This window comes from Trachypithecus francoisi, unplaced genomic scaffold (assembly GCF_009764315.1).
Source record: "Trachypithecus francoisi isolate TF-2019V2 unplaced genomic scaffold, Tfra_2.0 Lachesis_group3, whole genome shotgun sequence".
In the NCBI taxonomy this organism is placed as follows: Eukaryota; Metazoa; Chordata; class Mammalia; order Primates; family Cercopithecidae; genus Trachypithecus; species Trachypithecus francoisi.
Genome location: NW_022681468.1, coordinates 25,836,936 through 25,855,846, shown reverse-complemented (window position 1 = coordinate 25,855,846; position 18,911 = coordinate 25,836,936). Strand labels below are relative to the sequence as shown.

The 18,911-nt window shown below is 40.4% G+C and overlaps 1 protein-coding gene across 13 annotated transcripts in view; it reads right to left on the bottom strand.

Moving 5' to 3' along the window:
* The window catches only part of STON2 (stonin 2), a 187,816-nt gene that overhangs the window by 16,096 nt on the left and 152,809 nt on the right, over window positions 1-18,911 (bottom strand). For all 13 annotated transcript variants that reach the window (XM_033187226.1, XM_033187228.1, XM_033187237.1 and 10 more), the window contains one exon: window positions 905-2,743. In XM_033187226.1, the coding sequence (XP_033043117.1) occupies window positions 905-2,743 (1,839 nt within the window). The remainder of the gene's footprint in view (window positions 1-904; window positions 2,744-18,911) is intronic.

Below are 18,911 nucleotides of genomic sequence, written 5' to 3'. Positions count from 1 at the left end.
TTATTAACAGATGGGCAAAATGTATTCTAAACAAGAAAAGAAGGGGTTTAAAGGCTTCCAAGATCATGGGCTTGCTGCCTACCACTGGGGTCACCCAGACATACTCTAAGAAATATATGTATTAGTGCTGGTTTGACTGGCTCATTTTGTCATTTCACTAAATCTCACTGGACCCACGGGGGAACTGCCTTCTGCACTCACTCAAGCACAAAAGCATCCCTGATAGCCGTGAGCAGCCCAGCTAGGGCTGGTAAGCATTTTTTTTGTTTGTTTGTCTAAATAAAACATTCTTTTCTTTATATTTTGTCTGCTAGAATTCTGGCCCTTTTAGAAATTCATGTCCTAGCTGGATCTTCAGTCTGATTGAAGGCCACTTTTCTTTCCCATCCCCCAGTCCCAGAGCCAAACTCTGAACTTGAGATATGATGACTGACAGGCCTTGCACGGGGTAGCTGGAGTCATAAAATTAACCTCTCAGTGTATTGTCCATGACTGGCCATAAACTGGCCCTTTTACCTACATCGAGGGCAGTGTGAGAAAGATGTCTCTTCAGAAGCCATCTAGAAATGAATCACTTCCAGCACCACAGCTAATACGTTAATGAGTCCCCAAAGAATATAAATTCAGAAGCTCTCCTGAAAAGCTGCTTAGTAGCTCAGCTGAGAAGAATAATCCCTAGTTTTATGGAAGATGTGGGATAATGAGGGGGTGAAAAGACAGAGTGAACTGGGACACTATATGCATTACTTACCTTGCTCAATTATTTTTACTTTTCTGGTCCCACTCCCCCTCCATCACCACTCCCATCACACAGTAAAAACACGCACTTCATACAGGATGTGGAACTTTGATCTCAGCTTTTTTACAACTGTATGTTTGTTTTCACAGAGAAACCGCCACCCACCTGAGTTTTTGTCGGGCAGTCGGTTTATCCTCCACACAATGGAGTTGAAGGCATGCTCATACTTGGCAGTTCCCAGAGTTACTCTCATGACAGGCTCAGAGCCAGAAACACTAGTGGAGCCAAAACTTGCCCCCCGGTTCACTTTGGCTTTCAAAGACTTTTCCCCCAGGACACTTTCCCTGCGGAAGTTTTTCACCCACTCACTGGGCACAGGGTAACGGATCATCACATTCTCACAGGGAACCTGAGTGAGGGGGTCACGATTGGAGGAGAAGCCAGTTGACATCCTCAGCCAGCTCTGCACCTCCACCTCTGCCCCATTGACGCTTGCGGCTGTCCTGAGTGTGAAAGGCAAGGTCTTCTCAGCAAACAGTGTCCTGAACCGCATCAGCTCAAACCGGCATGCATCCAAAGGGTTGAACAGAATGACCCGCGAGTTATGGAATACATCCTCATCCACACACCCGTGGAAACGGCACTCATGGAGCTTGATCCACTTTGTGGTGGTGGTGGGCATGATGTCCTGCCTCAAAACTATTTCATTCCCTTTGACGAGGATGTCATTGAGGCCCAGGCGGCACTCTGCAAGCCCAGACAGGAAACTCAGGATGTGGATCCGCGTCAAGACATGGTGCTGGAGAATCTGGTTGTCTCCTTTGCTCACGGTGCCAGAGAATTCATCTCTGACATCCACTGTAATCTCCTCTTCAAGGTAGTTCAGGCCAACTGTGCTCAAATCCATTGACAACACTGGCAGATCCATGAGACGGTCCTGAACTGCATAGATGAAACTCAGGAAGTCATCGTAATTGGTGGTGCCCAGCTTAATCACCTGTTCCCTCTCTGCTGTGTGAGCCACAGCAGGTTTGGGCTGGTATTTCTTCTTCTCCTTATAGGTGACACGGTCTATCCGCAAGCTGTGGATTCTGCCATTCTCATCATAGTTTTGAAGCCGGGGTTCTGAAATCTCGTGACAGATCTCCAGCTTGAACTCACGGAATGGTTTTTCTAGGCCCTGCTCATAGTACAGCTGCAGGTAACCAGCATCTGTCAGTTTGACGTAGATTGGTCCCCAGTGCCTGGAGGACATGATGTTTTTCTTCTCAGGGATCCTCAACATCATTGGCCACCCGTCACGGGGCTGGGACCGTGCTGATCCAGGCGGGTGAGCATCTAGTTCAATCCAGGCTATCGGGTCATCATCAGGTAAAGCTGCACTGCCAAAGTGATCAGGGTCATCAATTTGGAGTTGTTTGAGTTTTTCAACAGCATCAGAGTGTGACTGGGTTTTGCTTGAATCATCAAAACTGATGGCATCCTGGTAAATGACAATGAGGGAATCTCTTTGGCTTTTGCCCGTGGTACTGGAAATGGAACTGTTTTGGGAACGCCTCTCCTGTTCCTCAAAGAAAGCACTGAAAGGGTTGATAGGGGAAGGCTGTACATCCTGCAGAGTCTCATTCAGGAAAGGGTTGGTTGCCCTCCAAGGTGGAGCCTCAGCTACAGAAGGCGTGCGGTTTAAAGAGGAAATGTCCAGCTTCTGAACTTTGGAGAAGTTCATCAAAGTGCTCTTGGGACGGTCCCTCTTCTTAAATGATCCCATTGAATTATAAGGTACATCTGGGATCACAGATGCACTTGGTGGAGTATTTGGCTTCAGAGGAGAGGTGATTGGTGCTAAAGGGCAGCTGACTTCATTGTCATCAAAGGTGACCCAGCTGGGAAAACGAGCAGAGGTCACTGGAGGGGCAGGGTGCCCATTCATGGCTGGACTGCCGGCCTGCCAGCTGATGGCCTCCATTTCTACTTCTTCATCTTCCTGAAGTGAGGAGGAATTGTCTAAAAGGAAAAGGAGAACGTATGAGCTACTGTTCGGGGCTCTAGAGGTAAGGAAAACTAAAGTATGGGAATGAGGGATTACTAGAATTTCAACTGGAATCCAGTACATTCCAAAGCAGCTCATTACCTGTTTCAGGTGCTTAGTCTGGGTGTAGATCTCACATATTTGTAACAAGCACCCCAGAGGAGCTATCGCATTAAGTGCAATAAGAACACGATGGCTATATCAATACAGAAGTATTGACTGGTAGTACCAAGGTCTCTTGCAATTTATATACTCTTCCTTATTTTATAAAACCTTCTGGAATAGATGTTTTCTGTACTTAGCTTTAAGAAATGTATTCTTAATTTTTAAACATTGAAAACCATCTCCTATATAAAATGATATAAGCTCATCTCGCTGAAAAAAACAAGTTATCTTCTGTAAGTGATAATATGATTACAAATAATATTCTTGGAGGGATTTTAGCCTAAATACAATGAATAAATATTAAATACAAACGGTCAGCCTTCTTAATTCAGTAAGTTCATACATGTGAATAAGAAAAACACAAAAACCCCAATAGAAGTCTGAGTAAAGAACATAAACAGACAACTCATGAAAGAGAAACTAAAAAATGTCTAATAAGTATGTGAAAAATATCCAATCTCACTAGTAATAAGAAAAATGGCCGGGCACAGTGGCTCATGCCTGTAATCCCAGCACTTTGGGAGGCCAAGGTGGGCATATCACAAGGTCAGGAGTTCGAGACCAGCCTGGCCAACATGGTGAAACCGTCTCTACTAAAAATACAAAAAAATTAGCTGGGCATAGTGGTGGACACCTGTTATCTCAGCTACTTGGGAGGCTGAGGCAGGAGAATCACTCGAACCTGGGAGGCAGAGATTGCAGTGAGCCGAGATCACGCCACTGCACTCCAACCTGGGCAACAGAGCAAGACTCCGTCTCAAAAATGAAAAATGAAAAAAAAAAAAAAAAATCAGTGAAGGTTCTGAAAGATTTTAGTGCTCAATGAGGGTAAGAGTGCCATAATAGGAGCACTAAGTGGACGCTTAATGAAACTGTAAGTTGCAACAGATGCTCTGAAAAGAGATGCAATTTATATTAAGGACCTTAACACGTGTTCATAAACAATGATTTAGTAATTCTACCCTAAGAAAATAAATCTAAATTATGAACCAAGTTTGAAGAACAGAGATGTCAATTTTGGCATTATTTATAATAGGGGAAAATATTTTAAATATTCAACAATTGGGTAAGTGTTAAGAAATTGAAGCCTACAATAAAATAATACCCACCCACTAAAATGTTTACAAGTATACAGTATATCATGAGGAAATGCTCATGATATAATCCTTTTTTCTCTAAAATATTTTTTCCATCTTGAAGTTTATTTTTTATAATAAAAAGGTTATTACAAATAGAACTCCACTTTAGCAGGGCCTTCCAGGAAGGAGACAATAGGACTTGGGTTTGATGAGGGAAAGATCTAAATTTTTTCAGTAACCTAAGGACCGTGGGTATCTGCTGGGGCTGTGGGAAGGGAGGGGAAATGAGGCTTTTAGCAAGGAGGAATGAATTCTGATGAAGGAACAACACAGACAACAAATGTGTGCATACAGTAGGTACTCAATAAGGTTTTTTGATAAAATAAGTGAGAAAATAAACTTTGCTTTAGAGTAGCTCTTCCATTCTCTACGTCTCTGCAGGAATGTGTATGAGAGATCTCTGCTACCATCGCACCCACTGTTTCGATGGCCAGTCATTTGGAATCAAAGGGAAATGGATACTCGAATGATTGAGTTTTCTGACCACCTCACTACACCTTCATGCGTATCACATCCAACCACACCATCAGCAATGCTGCACATAATTGCACATGCAATTACAAGGATGGGATGCTGACTTGTCATCCGTCTTTCCAAGTAATTTATTCAAACAGCAATTCTCTCAACTGAAAACGTCAGTTTGAAAATGTTAGGCTAGGCCGGGCATGGTGACTCACGCCTGTAATCCCAGCATTTTGGGAGGCCGAGGCAGACAGATCACTTGAGGTCAGGAGTTCGAGACCAGCCTGGCCAACACGGAAACCCTGTCTCTACTAAAAACGCAAAAATTAGCTGGGCGTGGTGGCACAAGCCTGTAATCCCAGCTGTTCGGGAGGCTGAGGCAGGAGAAGCGCTTGAACCTGGGAGGCAGAGGTTGCAGTGAGCCGAGATGGTGCTACTGCACTCCAGCCTGGGCGACAGAGCGAAACTCTGTCTCAAAAAAAAAAAGAAAAAAAGAAAAGAAAATGTAGGCTAAACACGAGTATGCATATACATATACACATATCCATACCCACCCAAGAAACATAATGAGCAAAAAGCATTTTCTATATATACAGTGACTAAAAAGGATTCTAAAGCATTTTTAAATTAAAGATGAGAATCTCCTTCAAATTAAGCATGAATCCAGTTTTGTATATACATAAGTGATTTATTTTCTGAAAACTGAAGGGAAAACGGTCAGGAAACAACCTACACTTATAGTTTTTATATTTTATCATTTTGGTAACAAAGTCTAAAAGGAACATTGTGGTCCTGAGTGAAATATAATCACTTCCTTGGAATGGTACTTGATCCTGTCTAGAGAACGGGAAAGGAGTACATCTCCAAACTCATCAATTTCTAATGAGGCAGCTCTAGAGAGTCTTTGTGATGTAGTGTTTCCACCCAAACAATCTCTGCTGGCCCACCCCTGGCATCAGGGTTATCCTTTTTGTCTTAGAGCTCACAATCTAGTTTAAAACAAGCTGAAGTCCTTCTTCTTTGGAGGGTGGCTTTCTGCCAAAGCTGTTTACACTTGCTGCCAAAGGATTCCCTTCTGTTGGGAATCTTGTCCTCAAAACAGCCCTTCTCATCTTCTCCTGAGCCAAACATGAAAAGAGAAAAAAGGGCCTTTGTCCCTACTGAAGATCATTTTCTTACAATAAATTCCTTTTCAAACTAAGTTAGTTTAAATCACACCAAGTCCTAAACATTTTTGAAACATTAGCGTTATAATACAAACTAAATGAGTGTCTTTAAATTTGAAGGGAAATGCTTGAATTCAATTAATTCACAGGGATTCTATTTTCTTTTTGACAGTCATTAAAAAATATCAAAAGACTTTGACAAAATTATCTTTCCTTTGACGGTTTCATGTTCCATAATTACATGAATTTTTAAAACTTATTCTCTGGGATGGTAGCAGGGCATAGGTAAAATTTCTGAAATTTTCTATGAAAATTTATTTCTATGAAATAATTTATTTAAAGAAATCCGAGAATTTTAAGAAATAAATTATAAGAGCTTATTCTAAGGAAATAACAGGACAAGCATGCAACGATGTACACACTGATGTTTATTACAGCAATGTTTCCATCACAGAAAAACATGAAAAAACCTGAATGCCCAACAATGGGAGACTAGTTACATCAGTTGTTATATCCTTAAAATGAAATTCCATGTAGCTGTCAAGATGATGCTCTGATGCATGTTAATTCACATGGAAGTTGACTAGGACATATTGTTGAGTGAATAACAAGAAGCACCTAAAATCTGCAGTCAAATGGCCTGGGTTTCAATTCTATACCTACAGCATTTTAGATATATGATTCTAGGCAAGTCTTAAATTTCCCTCTATCTCAGTTTTGCTATATATTTAATTAGAGAAATATTAAATCCTACCAGACAAGCAAATAATAAATGCTCAGTAGATGTAGGCTGTTCTTACTACTACTACTACTACTACTACTACCACCACCACCACCACCACTGCTACTGGAATGATAATGTAGTATGTATGTATTAGAAAGCTTTGGAATATAATAATCTCATAATATTTTGGTGTGAAAACAAATCTCTCATGGGATAAGAGGTGATTTTAAAAATCTGAAATCTGTATTCTTTCTTTCAAAAACTGTGATGTTCCTTACAAAATAAAGCAACATGGCATTATAATAAAAGTTATAATAAAAGTTCAAAACATCTCTTTATTATTACTACTAATTAACCTTAGATAAAGGAAATAAACTGCTTAGCTGTAGTCTGTAGTGAGAAAGCAGTGGTTAGATCTTTCCCAAGACAATTATTGCCGGTGTGGCTGGGACTGGAAACAAGAAAGGGGGGAAAGCTGGCAAATTTCTCCAGCAAGAAATAGGCAAAAACCAAGTATCTTGAACACAAAACGAATTCTTCTCCACAATTCAATTTACTGATTTATTAAAATAAAACAAAAAACTAAACTCCAGCATGATTTTAATTACTGTCTCTTCCACTGGCTACCTCCAAATTGTTTTTATTATGAGTTGGGCTGCTGCCAAACAAAAGCCATGTGTAAGGATTAGGTTCTCATTCTATACTACAGGGAAAATTTCCAGTACCTAAGAGGTTCCTAGTGTCTTTACTGACGCAAACTGAAGAGAAATGGTGGATTCTTTTAATGTTAGGCCACAATCTATTTCAAATTCCTAAAAGATTAAATTAAATAAAGTGATTTCAGTAGTCATCAAAGCCACTAAAACTGAATAAAAAATAAGAACTATGGGAGGAAAATTAAGTGTCTATATTTTGAACATAGAGACTCTACTATCTTCTTTCCCTTATTTGTTAACCTAATTTGTCAATGCAATGGCAAATACAAAAAAAAAGTATTGATAAATGTTCATTGGGATTTATTAGGAGTGGCAAGAACAAATGTTCTAAGATCACTGCAGGCTTCTAAACATGCAGTACCAGTGACTGTTACATAACAGCATATAAAGGCATACCTCGTCTTTTTGCACTTCACTTTACTGCACTTCACAGATACTGCATCTTTTATTAACAGAAGATCTGTGGCAACACAAAGTCTGTCAGCACCATCTTTCCAACAGCATGTGCTCACTCTGTCTCTGGGTCACATTTTGGCAAGTCTCACAATATTTCAAACATTTTCACTATAAATATATCTGTTACCGTGATCTGTGATTTTTGATGATACTACTGTAACTGTTTTGGGGCACCATAAACTGTGCCCATATAAGATGGTGAACTTAATCAATAAATGTGTGTGTTCTGGGCTGTTCTACAGTCTCGCCATTCCCCTATCTCGCTCTCTCTCTTCAGGCCTCCTTATTCCCTGAGACACAACAATATTGAAATTAGGCCAATTGATAATCCCACTATGGCCTCTAAGTATTCAGATGAAGAGTTACATGTCTCTTACTTTCAATCAAAAGTGAGAGATGAGTAAGCTTAGTGAAGAAGGCATGGCAAAAGCCCAGACAGGCGAAAAGCCCATGCCAGTTAACCCAGTTGTGAATGCAAAGGAAAACTTCTCAAAGGAAATTAAAAGTGCCACTCCAGTGAACACATGAATGGCAAGAAAGTGAAAGAGCTTGATTGATGATATGGAGGAAGTTTTAGTGGTCTGGATAGAGGATTAAACCAGTGACAATATTCTTGTAAGCCAGAGCCTAATTCAAAGGAAGGTCCCACCTCTCATCAATTCTATGAAGGTGGAAAGAGGTGAGGAAATCGCAGGAAAAAAAAAAAAAAATAAAGCTAGCAGAGGTTGGTTCACGAGGTTTAAGGGAAGAAGCCATTTCCATAACATAAAAGTAGAAGGTTAAACAGCAAGTGCTAATGTAGAAGCTGCAACAAGTTATCCAAAAGATTTACCTAATATGATTGAGGAAGGTGGCTACACTAAGCAACAGATTTTCACTGAAGATAAAACAGCCTTTTACCGGAAGAAGATGCCATCTAGGATGTTAATAGCTAGAGAAAAGTCAATGCCTGGTTTCAAAACTTCAAAGGACAGGCTGACTCTCTTGTTAGTGGCTAATGTGGCTGGTGACTTTAAGTTGAAGCCATTGTTTATTTACCATTCCAAAAATCTTAGAGTCCTTAAGAATTATGCAAATCTACCTTGCCTGAGATCTATAAATGGAACAACAAAGCCTGGATGACAACACATCTGTTTACAGCATGAATTACTGAATATTGTAAGCCCAGGTTGAGACCTACTGCTCAGAAAAAAGAGGTTCCTTCCAAAAATATTACTACGCACTGACAATGCACCTGACTACCCGAGAGCACTGATAGAGATGCATAAAGAGATTAATGTTGTTTTCATGCCTACAGCCATGGAACATAACATCCATTCTTTTTTTTTTTTGAGACGGAGTTTTGCTCCTGTCGCCCAGGCTGTAGTGCAATGGGGCGATCTCAGCTTACCACAACCTCCACCTCCCAGGTTCAAGCGATTCTCCTGCCTCGCAGCTGGGATTACAGGCATGTGCCACCACGCCTGGCTTATTTTGTATTTTTAGTAGAGACGGGGTTTCTCCATGTTGGTCAGGCTGGTCTTGAACTCCCAACCTCAGGTGATCCGCCTGCCTCAGCCTCCCAAAGTGCTGGGATTACAGACGTGAGCCACCGTGCCCAGCCCACAACATCCATTCTATATCCCATGGATCAAGGGGTAATTTTGATTTTCAAGTCTTCTTATTTAAGAAATACATTTTGTAAGGCTGCCATAGATAGTAATTCCTCTGATGGATTGGGGCAAGGTAAACTGACAAACTCCTGGAAAGGAATCATCATTCTAGATGCCATTACAAACATTTGTGATTCCTGAGAGAAGTTAACCTTCACAGGAGTTTGTAAAAGTTGATTCCAAGCCTTGTGGATGACTTGGAGGAGTTCACGACTTCAGTGGAGGAATAACTGCAGATGTGGCGGAAACAGCGAGAGAACGAGAAGTGAAACCTGAAGATATGACTGAATTGCTGTAATCTCGTAAGAAAACTTTTCTTTGGTCTTTTTTTCCCCTTTTTATGGAGAACGGGGTCTCACTATGTTGCTCAGGCTGGTCTCAAACTCCTGGGCTCAAGCTATCCTTCTGCGTTTGCCTAAGTGCTCAGATTACAAGCATGATCCACTGCACGTGATCTCATGATAAAACTTTAATGGATGAGAAGTTGCATCTTATGGATGAGAAAATAAAAGTATTTTCTGAGATAGAATCTCTTCTGATGAAGATGCTGTGAACATTGTTGAAATGACAGCAAAGATTTCAGAATATTACATAAACTGGGGCTGAGAAACTACCGATTGAGTACTATGCTTACTACCTGGGTGACGGGATCATTCATACCCCAAACTTCTATGTCATGCAATAGGCCCATGTAACAAACGTGCACATGTACCTGCTGAATCTAATATAAAAGTTGAGGCCAGGTGCAGTGGCTCACACCTGTAATCCAGCATTTTGGGAAGCCAACGTGGGCGGATCACTTGAGGTCAGGAGTTCAAGACCAGCCTGGCCAACATGGTGAAACCCCATCTCTACTAAAAATACAAAAATCAGCTGGGCATGGTGGCAGGCACCTGTAGTCCCAGCTACTCAGGGGGCTGAGGCAGGAGAATCACTTGAACCCAGGAGGTGAAGGTTGCAGTGAGCTGAGATCGTGCCACTGCACTCCAGCCAGAGCAACAGAATGAGACTCTGTCTCAAAAAAATAAAAAATAAAAAATAAATAAATAAAATATAATAAAATAAATGTTGAAATTATTTTTAAAAAGAATATTACATAAACTTAGTTGATAAGGCAGCAGCAGGATTTGAGAGGAGTGACTCCAATTTTGAAAGATATTTTACTGTGTGTTAAATGTTATCAAATAGTATCGCATACTACAGACAAATCTTTCATGAAAGGGTCAACTGATGCAGCAAATGTAAAAGAACAGAAATTATAACCAACTGTCTCTCAGACCACAGTGCAATCAAACTAGAACTCAGGACTAAGAAACTCAATCAAAACCGCTCAAATACATGGAAACTGAACAACCTGCTCCTGAATGACTACTGGGTACATAACGAAATGAAAGCAGAAATAAAGATGTTCTTTGAAACCAATGAGAACAAAGATACAACATACCAGAATCTCTGGGACACATTTAAAGCAGTGTGTAGAGGGAAATTTATAGCACTAAATGCCCACAAGAGAAAGCAGGAGAGATCTAAAATTGACACTCTAACATCACAATTAAAAGAACTAGAGAGGCAAGAGCAAACACATTCAAAAGCTAGCAGAAGGCAAGAAATAACTAAGATCAGAGCAGAACTGAAGGAGATAGAGACACAAAAAACCCTCCAAAAAATCAATGAATCCAGGAGTTGGTTTTTTGAAAAGATCAACAAAATTGACAGACCGCTAGCTAGACTAATAAAGAAGAAAAGAGAGAGGAATCAAATAGATGCAATAAAAAATGATAAAGGGGATATCACCACCGACCCCACAGAAATACAAACAACCATCAGAGAATACTATAAATGCCTCTACGCAAATCAACTAGAAAATCTAGAAGAAATGGATAATTTCCTGGACACTTACACTCTCCCAAGACTAAACCAGGAAGAAGTTGAATCCCTGAATAGACCAATAGCAGGCTCTGAAATCGAGGCAACAATTAATAGCCTACCCACCAAAAAAAGTCCAGGACCAGATGGATTCACAGCTGAATTCTACCAGAGGTACAAGGAGGAGCTGGTACCATTCCTTCTGAAACTATTCCAATCAATAGAAAAAGAGGGAATCCTCCCTAACTCATTTTATGAGGCCAACATCATCCTGATACCAAAGCCTGGCAGAGACACAACAAAAAAAGAGAATTTTAGACCAATATCCCTGATGAACATCGATGCAAAAATCCTCAATAAAATACTGGCAAACCGGATTCAGCAGCACATCAAAAAGCTTATCCACCATGATCAAGTGGGCTTCATCCCTGGGATGCAAGGCTGGTTCAACATTCGCAAATCAATAAACGTAATCCAGCATATAAACAGAACCAAAGACAAGAACCACATGATTATCTCAATAGATGCAGAAAAGGCTTTTGACAAAATTCAACAGCCCTTTATGCTAAAAACGCTCAATAAATTCGGTATTGATGGAACGTACCTCAAAATAATAAGAGCTATTTATGACAAACCCACAGCTAATATCATACTGAATGGGCAAAAACTGGAAAAATTCCCTTTGAAAACTGGCACAAGACAGGGATGCCCTCTCTCACCACTCCTATTCAACATAGTCTTGGAAGTTCTGGCTAGGGCAATCAGGCAAGAGAAAGAAATCAAGGGTATCCAGTTAGGAAAAGAAGAAGTCAAATTGTCCCTGTTTGCAGATGACATGATTGTATATTTAGAAAACCCCATTGTCTCAGCCCAAAATCTCCTTAAGCTGATAAGCAACTTCAGCAAAGTCTCAGGATACAAAATTAATGTGCAAAAATCACAAGCATTCTTATACTCCAGTAACAGACAAGCAGAGAGCCAAATCAGGAATGAACTTCCATTCACAATTGCTTCAAAGAGAATCAAATACCTAGGAATCCAGCTTACAAGGGATGTAAAGGACCTCTTCAAGGAGAACTACAAACCACTGCTCAGTGAAATCAAAGAGGACACAAACAAATGGAAGAACATACCATGCTCATGGATAGGAAGAATCAATATCGTGAAAATGGCCACACTGCCCAAGGTTATTTATAGATTCAATGCCATCCCCATCAAGCTACCAATGACTTTCTTCACAGAATTGGAAAAAACGGCTTTAAAGTTCATATGGAACCAAAAAAGAGCCCGCATTGCCAAGACAATCCTAAGTCAAAAGGACAAAGCTGGAGGCGTCACGCTACCTGACTTCAAACTATACTACAAGGCTACAGTAACCAAAACAGCATGGTACTGGTACCACAACAGAGATATAGACCAATGGAACAGAACAGAGTCCTCAGAAATAATACCACACATCTACAGCCATCTGATCTTTGACAAACCTGAGAGAAACAAGAAATGGGGAAAGGATTCCCTATTTAATAAATGGTGCTGGGAAAATTGGCTAGCCATAAGTAGAAAGCTGAAACTGGATCCTTTCCTTACCCCTTATACGAAAATTAATTCAAGATGGATTAGAGACTTAAATGTTAGACCTAATACCATAAAAACCCTAGAAGAAAATCTAGGTAGTACCATTCAGGACATAGGCATGGGCAAGGACTTCATGTCTAAAACACCAAAAGCAACGGCAGCAAAAGCCAAAATTGACACATGGGATCTAATTAAACTAAAGAGCTTTTGCACAGCAAAAGAAACTACCATCAGAGTGAAAAGGCAACCTACAGAATGGGAGAACATTTTTGCAACCTACTCATCTGACAACGGGCTAATATCCAGAATCTACAAAGAACTCAAACAAATATACAAGAAAAAAACAAACAACCCCATCAAAAAGTGGGCAAAGGATATGAACAGACATTTCTCAAAAGAAGACATCCATACAGCCAACAGACACATGAAAAAATGCTCATCATCACTTGCCATCAGAGAAATGCAAATCAAAACCACAATGAGATACCATCTCACACCAGTTAGAATGGCAATCATTAAGAAGTCAGGAAACAACAGGTGTTGGAGAGGATGTGGAGAAATAGGAACACTTTTACACTGTTGGTGGGATTGTAAACTAGTTCAACCATTATGGAAAACAGTATGGCGATTCCTCAAGGATCTAGAACTAGATGTACCATATGACCCAGCCATCCCACTACTGGGTATACCCAAAGGATTATAAATTACTCTACTACAAAGACACATGCACACGTATGTTTATTGCGGCACTATTCACAATAGCAAAGACTTGGAATCAACCCAAATGTCCATCTGTGACAGACTGGATTAAGAAAATGTGGCACATATACACCATGGAATACTATGCAGCCATAAAAAAGGATGAGTTTGCGTCCTTTGTAGGGACATGGATGCAGCTGGAAACCATCATTCTTAGCAAACTATCACAAGAAGAGAAAACCAAACACCGCATGTTCTCACTCATAGGTGGGAACTGAACAATGAGATCACTTGGACTCGGGAAGGGGAACATCACACACTGGGGCCTATCATGGGGAGGGGGGAGGGGGGAGGGATTGCATTGGGAGTTATACCTGATATAAACGTCATGCACATGTACCCTAGAACTTAAAGTATAATAAAAAAATAAATAAATAAATAAATAAATAAAAAAAAGAAACTGTCACAGCCATTCCAACCCTCAGCAGCCACCACCCTAAGGCTGTTCACCAGAAAAAGATTATGACTTGCTGGAGGCTCAGGTGATCATTAGCATTTCCAGCAATAAAGTGTTTTTAATTACAGCATGTACATTATTTAGACATAATGCTATTGCACACTTAATAATATAGTGTAAGCATAAGTTTTATCTGTACTAGGAAACCAAAAAATGTGTGTGACTTGCTTTATTGCAATACTTGCTTTACTGCAATAGTCTGAAACCAAACCTACAGTATCTCTGAGGTATGCCTGTACTTAAAACTGTACAACCAGCCACAGATACACAGTAAGCATTTCATATTTATGGAGTAATTTGTTAAGTGAAAAGAGGAACACGGAATTTTGGGGTTTGGAGAGATTTCAGAAATAGTAAAACTTGACCTCTTCATTTTACAGAGAAGCCTGAGGTCAGCAATTTTAAGTAAACTGCCCAAGATGAGATCAGAAGTCAAGTCCTGCTTTTAATTTTTAGTAACTCTAGTATTTCCTTAATGCTTGTTCGTTAAGGTAAAATCTGGTTAATTTTTCCCATTACTTTTTGAGATTGGCAAGAGTTATCTTGACACAACTTCTTAGGAACGTTTTTCAACAGGGAAAATAAGTTAATTAAATAAGGATTAACATCCATTGACATAGAGATGTCTTTGTGCAAAAGGTCAAGTGATGTCATGCACTAATGTGGAAATGCATAGGGTGAGAGAAGGGACTTAGTTATCTCAAGCTTATCAAGGGTGCTTCTAATGTGTGTAAAATATGCTGGGACCTACTTAGTCATCACGAAATACTATGATAAAAAGGAGAGCTGGAGGATGAGTCTATGCTGGGACCTGGTTAGTCATTACAAAATACTAATGATAAAAAGGACAGCCAGAGGATGAGTGTATTCACCTGGCTCAGCAATGTCCAGGACAGAGGATGCTTCAATGCTGGTAAAGTACCCAGTCAGAGATATCCCCAAAGTGAAGAAGCCAGTTCATCAAACTACCACTTAACATTACTTAACAGAATCTTTATCAAGACACCACATTCTCATTTTTACTTACTAAGGTGACCTATGAAGCAGTACTGCGTACCTTCCTCAAATGACTGGTCCAGCCTGCCCTGCCAACTCCCTCCCTGCTATTAGGACAGGCTGACCCAACACATTCCAGCTTTCTTTTTTTTTTGCTCAGAAAAGCAAGCATCAGACTTTAAGTTTGTTGACTGGTCCAGGACTATCCCCAGTTTATTCCATGTTGGTGGGGTATAGCCTCACGTGATGACCAAGAATATCTTTTCTCTCTGGTTCTAAACTTCTGCCTCTGTTTTACCACTGCCCACTTCCCCATGCCTTCCCCAATACTCTACCTTTGGATCCCTACTTTTGGCCTCTTCCTCTAACAACCAACTATGACTGAACTGGCTTATTGGTTCCCTGCCTCAACGTGCCTTTCTGATATCAGTTTCTTGGGTTGTCTTAGATGAGGGCTCCATTCTCCAACTCAGCCTGGGCAGAGACTCCACTATGACACCTTGCTGTGGTCTGATAGGGCCAACACCCTACCCAGCAGAGGTCTCACACTGAGGGTAGGGATATATTCTGGCATCTATGGTAAACTGAAAAATCAGTATTCTGCTTTATAAATTAATTCCTTAACATTTTATATAACAAGGTATCTTGAAAAGAGTTAACTAGTGATAGTGACACCTGCAGAGACCCTAAGCTGTGTTTTATTTTATTATTGCCATAGCAAAAAGTACTTGTTTCCTTCCTATTTTCAAATATAGTCATTTTCAACTGTAGAGCATATCCCCGTTGTTGGTTAATGACAGGAATGTATCCTGAGAAATGCAACATCAATGGTGATTTCCTCATTGTGGGAACATCATACATAGAGTGTAGTTACACAAACCTAGATAGTATATCATCATAGAGTGTAGTTACACAAACCTGGATAGAATATCATCATAGAGTGTAGTTACACAAACCTGGATAGAATATCATCATAGAGTGTAGTTACACAAACCTGGATAGAATATCATCATAGAGTGTAGTTACACAAACCTGGATAGAATATCATCATAGAGTGTAGTTACACAAACCTGGATAGAATATCATCATAGAGTGTAGTTACACAACCTGGATAGAATATCATCATAGAGTGTAGTTACACAAACCTAGATAGTATATCATCATAGAGTGTAGTTACACAAACCTGGATAGAATATCATCATAGAGTGTAGTTACACAAACCTGGATAGAATATCATCATAGAGTGTAGTTACACAAACCTGTATAGTATATCATCATACAGTGTAGTTACACAAACCTAGATAGTATATCATCATAGAGTGTAGTTATACAAACCTGTATAGTATATCATCATACAGTGTAGTTACACAAACCTAGATAGTATATCATCATAGAGTGTAGTTACACAAACCTAGACAGAATATCATCATAGAGTGTAGTTACACAAACCTAGATAGTATATCATCAGAGTGTAGTTACACAAACCTGGATAGAATATCATCATAGAGTGTAGTTACACAAACCTAGATAGAATATCATCATAGAGTGTAGTTACACAAACCTAGACAGAATATCATCATAGAGTGTAGTTACACAAACCTGGATAGTATATCATAATAGAGTGTAGTTACACAAACCTAGACAGAATATCATCATAAAGTGCAGTTACACAAACCTGGATAGTATATCATCATAGAGTGTAGTTACACAAACCTAGATAGTATAACCTGCTATACTCTGAGGCTATATGGTAAAGCCTATTGCTCCTAGGCTACAAACATGTACAGCATGTTACTGTACTGAATACTGCAGGCAATTATAAGCATTTGTATACCCAAAGATATCTAAACATAGAAAAGGTACAGTAAAAATATGGTAGTAGAGTCGTACAAGACCACTGACATATACGTGTTCTGTTGTTGACTGAAATGTTATGCAATGCATGACTGTACTTATGAGCCCATCAAAGAGAACTGAACAGAGGAGTCTGTAGGAGCTCAGCCTTTTGGATGTGAAGCTCTGCTCAATGGACCATCAAACACCTCTATGGTATGAAAAGAAGTGAAAAGGGGGCTTCTTTGGTTTAGGAGGTTAAAAGAGAAGGCGTCCTATATCTAGAGGTTACCATAAGGGAGAATGTAACATAGGAATAAGGGGAAAGGGGGTCTCCATTCTTACCGATTGTAGCACGCTTCTTATACCCATGCCAGGGCTGGGGAGCCATAAAAAGTACTTCCTGGAGGAGCACTGGGTAGGTCCCCAGAAGCAGTGGCAGGACTATAATGCTCATGCTCTTACTGTGACCAGGATAGGTGACTCATTAGGACTGCCCTCTGCCACAGAAGTCTCACTCATGTGCACCTCCACATCCTCACTATTCACCTGCTCACCATGTGAACACACCCCACCAACAACGCAGGATGCTTGTAAGATCCAAGAAGCCTCTGGACCTTTGAAAGGGTTAGGAACAATTAGGTTCCTGGACGTTAGTGAAGGGCTAGGCTGTATCAGTATACCCTAAAGTGGAATTAGATGGGACTGAACCTTGATGTTACATTTGGTCAGAGATACCCATTTCTAACAGCCACATCACTCTTCCGTGAGCAAGTAAAATCAGTTTCAGACTTTGTAAGATGATTCTCAGATCCTGGAATTGCCAAGGAAGGTAAAGGCTCACTGTTGCAATAGTTAGAAGACAGAAAAAATGACCAGATTTATAAAAGATTAGGGAATATGTGGGGGACAGGTCAGAGTGGTGGGAAAAACTATAGGGGAAAGGACGCAAATCTGCTGAAAGATCGGAAGGTTCTGCAGAGCCCCGGGGAAGAACAGCTGAAGATAGCTGTTCTATAACCCTGAGGCAGAGGGCAAGGAGTAGGTACAAGGGAGTGTGGGGGAATTTATCTTAAACAGGCTTATTTACTTATGTTGACCAGGAACCGACCTTTATCATCTGCGCGTGTGACATTCCCTGAAAGGGGAACAATAAATGTTAATTACCCGCAGGTTGTGTTGGCTTTGGGTTTTCAGCATTGTGCCTGCACTGAATAAAAAGCAAGCAGCTCCAGCTTCTCAGGACTGCACTTTGGCCACTAGAGCCAGTCAGTCCCCTAGCTGCTCTTACACTGCATACCTGTGTCTGAATACTCATTTCATCCGTCTGTCTGTTGGCTAGGGTTTGTGGGACAGACCCAGCAGGAATTATACAAGGGCAAGGGCTTGATTATCCCTGGTTATGTTGGTTATGTTGGTGAATAAGAGAAAGTCACGCTATGCCTTATAGAGAATGTCAAGTGGCCAAATGAAATAAACCTAGAGGTTGCAGTCTCACCAACAGCTCTGTCTGTTAGCTCCCTCACTGCTTCCTTCAATATATGGGTCTACTTTTAATACAGCACTAAAGTCCTACCGATCAGTAATGCCCCCACAGAGCTGGTCCTCATCAGCCTCTTTATATATAATACTTTTATATTCAATCGTATGGGCACAGACCCAGGCCTACTTATTCTGAGAGTGGAGCTTGGGAGTCTTACTAGTCTCACCTTATCAGAAGTCTCTTAGCTTCATGGGCAAATATACTTTAAGCACAAACAGCAATGTCTTCACTGTCACAATCCGGAAACAGTTATAATAGTGCCATTCTACCAGATTCAAAGTCTGGCCATTTTGAACCTTAGTGATGAGAATTTCTGCTTCACTCAAGTTGGGGATTCTGTAACTTTGGTCAGGGGGCTGGTGGTATGGGCAAAGAAAGACAGCTGAAATTTCTTGCATGTTATTATGTGTGCTTGTGTACATGTGTCCTGGGAAGGAGAAGAAGATGCATTCTGAGTCTGTATCATGTTGATCTTCTGTTTGTTACCTTTGCTGTGCTATAATATCATTTCCAGGAGAAATTCAAGAAGTCTGTTGGGGGTGAGGGTACAGTCAGATGACCAGCATCACCCACAGGAATGTTAGGGGCAATTACTGCAAGCTGAAAGGATCCCTACAGACGACCCCTTTCATCT